Genomic DNA, 8,496 nt, shown 5'->3' with positions numbered 1-8,496 from the left:
GACTGGCTCGCTCAGCGAGCAAAGCGTGATAAAGTATTAGTCACCCTCGCGCCGATGACGTAATGCCGATTATGAATGTATCACGCCGCCAGTGACACAGCCGAGAACATGAAAGCACATGCAGGCACACAATTGACTGTCTGAGAACTACTTTTCCCATCGGAGAGTGACGCCCGTCATGCGGCTGTGCCATGAATATAGAGCGGTGCATTGCAGACATCAGCATACCACTCATTTTCAAAACCATTGTGACGATACCAACTGACAGCTGTAGGCATTTTCAACGGACAAAATGAGAGAAATTGTACACCTTCAAGCCGGTCAGTGTGGAAACCAGATTGGGGCTAAGGTAAGATAACCAGCTTTTTTTGTTTTAGATCTATAAACCGTCATTATGTACATATGTAAACCTTTTAGATATGACATACGCTGTACAATATACAGGATGAGATACCGGCATCGGGGACATTCTCAAAACCATTCGAGCCACATTAATATTATCGGCATGTAGACCAGCATATCTATATTTCCTTGTGCACACTTTCCCGTTTTATACCCATCAACACATTTGCCTCCATTTTCTTCATCACGCTCCATCCTGCATAATGTAGGCCCTAAACGTTCACAAATGCCAGACCTATTATTGATTTTCTTGTTCCCGGTTTTCAGTTCTGGGAGGTTATCTCTGACGAGCACGGCATCGACCCGACGGGAACCTACCATGGCGACTCCGATCTCCAGCTAGAGAGAATCAACGTCTACTACAATGAGGCTACAGGTTTGTAACGTTCTGTACTGGGGCATCATTGTGTGTTATACTACAGGATAATCGAGTATGAGATATTTATTTATTGAGGCAATTTCGGAGCATCCGGTTCGCAGAGCTAAATACCATGCAGGGTGTAACGCTTAATCATATGCTTTCCGGCTTTAGCGTGCACTGGTAAATATACACAGTGAATCGTCTAACACGGGTAAAACAAAAACCGTTCAACCATAAAACATTGACGTGAGGTCGGAGTTGGGCATACTGAAAAGGAGGTAGATATATATTATTATAAATTATAGTTCATATATAAAGTAAAAATAAGTATACATGGTATACGTTGCAAATGCAGCTTTGAACATTTCCCTATTCTGTACGGCCATGACAGATTTTGCCTACAGTTTGGTGTGTACAGTGGTCTTGTACATCTCATTTCTGGCAAAACAGATGCCATGCATAAATCCATATACAAAGACATTAATACAAAATTATAGATAAACCAAGTATATCAATTTATCATAGGCTTTAGAAAGATACCATACGTAGTAAGGGTAAATCATTGATTGTGATCGTTTTTTAAAGACGAAAGTCACTTTAACAGTTTTTAAATTCAATCTTTTAGGTGGCAAATATGTACCTCGTGCCGTCCTGGTCGATCTGGAGCCCGGCACCATGGATTCCGTACGATCCGGCCCATTCGGTCAGATCTTCAGACCCGATAACTTTGTTTTCGGTCAGAGCGGAGCCGGTAACAACTGGGCCAAGGGCCATTACACGGAAGGGGCCGAGCTGGTCGACTCCGTTCTCGATGTGGTCCGCAAAGAGGCAGAGAGCTGTGACTGTCTGCAGGGCTTTCAGCTGACCCACTCTCTGGGTGGGGGTACCGGATCTGGAATGGGTACCCTTCTTATCAGCAAGATCCGTGAAGAGTACCCCGATAGGGTCATGAACACCTTCTCAGTTGTCCCTTCACCAAAGGTAAGATATTGACAATTGGAGCTGAAGCGAGTTTATTCTGAATTGGCGGGGGTTGGGGGGTGGGGGGGTGGGGTGCGGGGGTGGCGGGGGCGGGGGGGGGGGGTAATAAGCTGATCACCAGTAGATCGTCCGAAAAGCTGTTGCATTAATGTCAGTAACAGAACTTTGGCTCGGTTGCAGCCTGCTTGGGCAGACTAATGATCTAGCCTAGCTTTTGATTAACTTTTTAAACGTTTATAATCATCATGCGCGGCATGTTCCAGCAATTAAATTGTCTGATCCTTCCAAATGGTTGGTTGCCTTTTTTAGAAAATGAAATCTAATTTGATGTATTTATGCCATTCATTAATTGGCAGGATTCATGACATGTTTTTCCCCTGTCTTGTGTGTTTGTGGCTTCTGCATTTATTAAGCCTTAACTTTCCTCCGACATCCAAGAAGTGACATTAGTTTAAGAAGGATAAAATAGATGCTTTCAATTTTTTTTTCACAACCGAAGATCCTTTTTGAATGTTAATAATTTGACGGAGAAATGACCTAATTAAGCACCCGGTCTCTGTCCACGCTCTCGGTATAGACTCACCTGCATTCCATCGCATTGTCTACTTTTTCTTAATTGATACACCGAATAGCCAATTAATCTGCAAAACTGGTGATATCTTTTTCCTTGGAATTCTAAACAGACCATTTGTGGATGCCATCAAAAGCAGTTTGATTTATTCTTTCATTGAGATGGCTAGTAAGTAATGGGTATTTTATCGCGTGTTCCTTCTGAAATGTTTCACGTTATAACCTCCTAAAGCGATTAGATTTGATGTACAAAGATTCTGAATACTAAAAACTTTTAATGTTAATTATTTTTCCAGGTATCGGACACAGTCGTGGAACCGTACAACGCCACCCTGTCTGTCCATCAGCTGGTCGAGAACACAGACGAATCCTTCTGTATAGACAACGAGGCTCTCTACGACATTTGCTTCCGAACCCTGAAGCTGACCACCCCAACATACGGGGACTTGAACCATCTGGTCTCCGCCACAATGTCCGGTGTGACCACCTGTTTGCGATTCCCCGGTCAACTCAACGCTGACCTCCGTAAACTGGCTGTCAACATGGTACCCTTCCCGCGTCTCCACTTCTTCATGCCCGGATTTGCCCCACTTACTTCCCGGGGTAGTCAACAGTACAGAGCCCTGACCGTGCCAGAACTCACCCAACAGATGTTTGATGCCAAGAACATGATGGCCGCCTGCGATCCCCGTCACGGCCGTTACCTGACCGTGGCTGCTATGTTCCGTGGTCGTATGTCTATGAAAGAAGTGGACGAGCAGATGTTGAATGTACAGAACAAGAACAGCAGCTACTTTGTCGAATGGATCCCCAACAACGTCAAAACAGCTGTCTGTGACATTCCTCCACGAGGCCTCAAGATGTCCGCCACATTTATTGGCAACAGCACGGCTATCCAAGAGCTGTTCAAGCGAATCTCCGAGCAGTTCACGGCCATGTTCCGTCGTAAGGCTTTCCTCCATTGGTACACCGGCGAGGGTATGGACGAGATGGAGTTTACTGAGGCCGAGTCGAACATGAACGACTTGGTGTCCGAGTACCAGCAATACCAAGACGCCACGGCCGAGGAAGAGGGAGAGTTTGACGAGGAAGAAGCCGAAGAGGATGCTTAATTCGAACTCTTGTCTATATATATATATATATATATCTCGACTGTTCCACGACCCTGCTATCTCATTGATTCTTTTTGCGTTTTTTTTTTTCAAGTACAGAATTCTTTTGTTCATGACAATCTGAAACATTTTTCATTAGTGCCTCTTTTGAAGTTATTTATTGGGGAGATCCTGTATAAAGATTAAATACCTTTTCATGGGTTGTCTTTGTGGTTAATAAAAGGAAAGCCATACCTTCCTCAATTGCTGAACTGTTGTCTTTTTACTTTAGTATTATTAATATATACCTGAATTCACAGATAGTGGAAATCGATTGGAAAGATCATACGTTTTGATTTTGTTTAATACAGGAGTCCTTACAACAAATCGCACCGTACGAACAGGAAAGCACTCGATTGTACAAAAGCAACTAAAAAGATGTTAAACAGTCATGCAGTGTGGCGTTAACCCATGATCATTCACCCATGCTTTATGGTTGCTATCTCCTTGGCTGTTTCTATTGCTTCGATCACTGAGTGCAGACGTTTGCATTTTTGAACACAAGTCATGACTTGTCCCAGTGAACATCATCCTCATGTAGCTATACACGGAGACACTCCACTTAAAAGGCTACATGACCAGAGTACTATACAACGATGAGTATGGTTTTAAGGAAAATGAAGAAAGATATTCCAAAGAAATGAGACACCATTTTTCACTTTTGAGGGGTATTCTAGATTTCTTAACCACTCTGTTTTATGCCTATTTCCAGTCGATGGTCGAAAATATTCGGAAATGACGTCATCGATTTTGGGAACACGAGGTCAGCTTAGCTCCCTCAGTTAGGTCTCTCAACACCCCCCACCTCCGCTCCCAAACCAAGCTGTTTTCGGAGCTTTCACTGACATCACCACAACAGGCTACTTAATTTCCGGGCTGACCACAAGAACATAAGGAAAACCGTGTTTTAAAGTTATTTTTACGCCACAATAAAAAGGTTGGGAAGCTTCTTTGTATTTTTATATGTTAGGCCACCTCGTATACTTCGTATTAAGAATTGAAAAGCAAGCGTTACGTGTATAAAGTTTAAATAGGGTGATATCTCAGGAAGTTTTTTTTATTCTACCGTTACGCAACATAGCTTGTGTACTGAATGTATCTAGGTGTTTTATGAGGCAAGAGTATTTAGGCGTATACGAAGAGCAAATAAAGACATGATTATGGATCACATGGCGGTAATGATTTTCGGGAATTACCCGTTGATATAGAAAATTCAGCACTGGCACGAACCCCACAATGCTTGCGAAACACCATATGCCAGAACTGTTTCAGCTTCCAATTAATGACGTTTTACCGGTTAGGTGAGAGTTAATAAGAAGTTACCTCTCGCCGTTGTCGCTATCTCTGTTCTCCTCAGTTTGAAATACAGGTTTGCTTTGAATTTATCAGATGCCCGTGACTTTCTAAACCAACCATAAACTAATCCTAAAGCACCAAAATACATAACTTTATGTCAAAGACACCGCATACAGCCTCTAACAAACGACATCGAGAGTTCAAATCCAGCTGTCGCTGTTTTGGCTGAGAGGGCTGCTTGTAGAGATCTTCCGAGAAATTACTTTTTTCTATCAACGCCCTCCCTCACTTCCCCATATGAGCAAATTATGGAGATATATATCTATAAATTTTTTGTTTGACCTCCAGAGTTCCACGACTGAGGGAGAGGACGATTCCGAGGTTGGCAGTGTCCTGGTAATTTTGCAGTTTGAACCCGCTCTCCGCCGTCTTCAAGTGACTGTACAGAAAGCCGAACTGTTGCACGCCAAATCCAGGTTCTCTTCTGGTCCAAGTAAGAGAGCTATTTAACAATATTCACCACGTATTCTTATTACTCCATTCACTGCAGCCTTAAAACTACATGTACATGTATCACTTGAATATGCAATAATCTATGGAGCCATTCAATTAAAAATGAAGATAATTTAAAATTTCATTGCTAGTGTTGAACACTCAAGTGAATCCATGTGGAAAAGCAAAAGAACAGTTATATGAGGCCCTCATACACCGAGGAGACCATAATGACTTCTGGCATTCATTGTCCAATAAGGGTTGCTTGTTCGAATGCAGCTGCAGCTGCACAGACCGTAACTTGGTGTCAAGATTTTTGTCATTACGGAAGGGCGGTGGATTCCGTTGGGCTCCTCGCCACGAGATCGCTGAAACACTGCCGATGAGGCGTTAAGCCATAATTATTTGTTCGTTCCATTGATCTCCATCCATATTCTCAGCCCAAAAGCCCGCCGTCATGGAAGTGATTAAATTATTAAAAATTATTGTTAAAAAAATTATTAAAAATTAATTTTATTTATTTATTTGATTGGTGTTTTACGGCGTTCTCAAGAATATTTCACTTGTAAAACAGCGGCCACCATTATGTTGGGGGGAATCCGCGGGTTGCTGACAGACCTTACAAAAGTACGAACGGAGATGAAGCCAGCATGAGCTGGACTTGAACACACAACGACCACATTGTCAGGAGGCTCGTGGTCATTGCGCCGTGCTAACCCTTTCGGCCAAACGTTAATTTTAAAATTTTAAAACTGGGGTCAGTGGATTAAAGTAATGACATTAGCAAAAATCGTTTCTTCCCACTAAATTGACACTGTTCTGGCAACGTTCTACCACAAAAATATTTTAAAACATTTTAATTGGAATAATAGGGAGCGATGATAGAGAATGCATAATTTCCTTCTCAAGCACCTCATGATTGTTTTATTGGTGTTTTCTCAAGAATATTTCCCTGATACGAGCATTATGGTGGGAAGAAACTGGGACTGACCAGGGGGAAAACCCACGATCATTGGCAGGGTACTGGAAGGACGAGTAATCATATTCGACGTCTTGACAAATTACCTCAGTTACAGGGTTCATTCTACCTCAAACGGTTTAAGTAGAATTGCATAAAAAATACAGTGTTGTTATTAGGAATTCATTAGACGCTACAGGCCCAGAATATGGTGGCTTATAACGTCCATTTTTGGCCACGATCCTTTTGGCAACCCCAAGGAGAGCGTCGTTTTAAGAAAATTGCTATGATCTGCACGAAAAAGCATGCCACCTCGGAAAACACTGAGGGCGCAGGGGTCGCGGAGGTCGCGGAACTGCGCCTTCCACATCCTCTACTCGCCCGCTGAAGTTGCGGTGTATTTAAAACAGGGTGCAATTTTCGTTCACTCGCGGAGAGCGCAGAAACCGGGAACAACGTAGATCCTCGTCCTTTACGTCTTCGGTATATTGCGCGGGGGGCGCGTGTTCCGTGGAGGTGCAGAGCTTGCGGAAAGCGCGGTTTTAGTTAAACAGCGACCTCCATGTGGGCGCGTACGTACGACGCGGATGGCGCGGATCTGCGCCCTCCGCGACCTCCGCATATTCCGCGGGGTCAGGAGGGTCGCAGTTTTGTTAAAATCTGTCACCATATAGAATACTTCAAAATACTTTTTTGTCATCGCACCTAAAAAAAACACTTTATTACAATATCCTTCTATATAAGCTATTTGCAGATAACTTCTGTTTTGTGTTGCAGAATTCTACGCTATAAGCAGACTACTGGAAGATGGTGAGGTGGTCGAAGTTCATACCTCGCCTTTACAGTCGGGTCCGAGTCCAGCATGGCGACATGTCTGTCTGTTCAACACACCTCGTGAGTTCGCCCAGTCCTGCTCAGTGGAAATAATCATCATGCGTTCACATTCATACAAAAAAGACGCTCTGGTTGGCCGGGTCATCATCGGTCCGAATCCAGACAAACCGAGAAATCCCATTGGTCAGAAATGTTACAACCTCGCGTGACCGGAACAGCTAGGTGGCATGAGCTGCTACCATGATTTCATTGGCCAATTTAACTAATTTGCTAATGAGGAAGATTCAAGGTGACGGTGAAGTGTACATTGATTGGTAAAAAGGTCTGATATTCGGAAGAAAATGCCTGACTTGGATATTGCGGAAAGCAGACTTTCAAGCAAAGATAATGTAAAGCGTATTGTTGTAAGCTGTGGTCCTCCAGCATGAAGATAGTTTCTTATATGGAAGACATCACGTTTATCCACAACGGTTAGGAAAACTTTATTTTTTGGGTTGCTCAATTGTGTGACGTTGTGTTGCGTTAGCAGGCGTCTCCACTATAGGGAATTGTGCTCTAATGATTTACGATGACCATTTTTTGTACATGACTTTTAGTGGAAATGTCACATCCAAGGTACGAATGCATCTGTCTATTGCTGCACCAACAGACGTCTCTGAGGACACTATTATATATCAACCGTTTAGTTAAGGTTTACCGACATCAGTATTACGTTATAACATATAGTATCTGTCAGAATTACATTGTTCCGTCAGTTTGCTTAAAGCTAACGAATTTTAAAACTGACCGCACTGCGACTGCAGCCTGGTCTCCATTTTGGTTCAATAGACCGCACTGCGACTGCAGCCTGGTCTCCATTTTGGTTTAATAGACCGCACTGTGACGGCAGTCTGGTCTCCATTTTGGTTCAGTAGACCGCGCTGTGGCTGCAGCCTGGTCTCCATTTTTGTTCAATATACCCCACTGTGACCGCAGCCTGGTTTCCACTTTGGTTTAATGTATCGCACTGTTATGCAGTCAGTGACTGCAGCCTGACTTCCACTTTGCTTTAATGTATCGCACAGTGGCGGCAGCCTGGTTTCCATTTTGGTTCAAAAGACCACACTGTGGCTGCAGTCTGCATGGTGACCATTTTGGTTCTGTAGAACGAGCTGTAACCCTGAGTCCCAGTGGTTCAATATATCGCACCGTGATGATAGATAATTCGCTTCTTAATCGGAAGGTCCGGGGGTTCATTCCCGAGTCCGGTTCATATCTAAGACTTTAATATCGCTGATCTAGCTACTGTTTCCGCCCTGAATCTCAACATAAGAGGATAAGTCTAGTTCTTATCAGTTTGTCACGAGCCAGCACTATACATCGCCACCGAGACCGGCATGCTGACCGGAATGCGACATTAAAAAAAAAACATGATGAACACAACAGTGTTTAACAATCTGATAAAAAAATTA

At 43.3% G+C, this 8,496-nt stretch overlaps 1 protein-coding gene across 1 annotated transcript; it reads left to right on the top strand.

The window, feature by feature from the left end:
- The first annotated feature begins 203 nt into the window (after positions 1-203).
- On the top strand, positions 204-3,441 carry LOC135472110 (tubulin beta-4B chain-like). Its single transcript, XM_064751464.1, has 4 exons — positions 204-349; positions 670-778; positions 1,389-1,744; positions 2,611-3,441. The coding sequence occupies exons 1-4, from the start codon at positions 293-295 to the stop codon at positions 3,424-3,426; spliced, it is 1,338 nt and encodes a 445-aa protein (XP_064607534.1). The 5' UTR covers positions 204-292; the 3' UTR covers positions 3,427-3,441.
- Positions 3,442-8,496: the final 5,055 nt, after the last annotated feature.

Source organism: Liolophura sinensis, chromosome 8, assembly GCF_032854445.1.
Source record: "Liolophura sinensis isolate JHLJ2023 chromosome 8, CUHK_Ljap_v2, whole genome shotgun sequence".
In the NCBI taxonomy this organism is placed as follows: domain Eukaryota; kingdom Metazoa; phylum Mollusca; class Polyplacophora; order Chitonida; family Chitonidae; genus Liolophura; species Liolophura sinensis.
The sequence above is the reverse complement of the archived record's forward strand: the minus strand, read 5'-3'. Positions and strand labels throughout refer to the sequence as shown.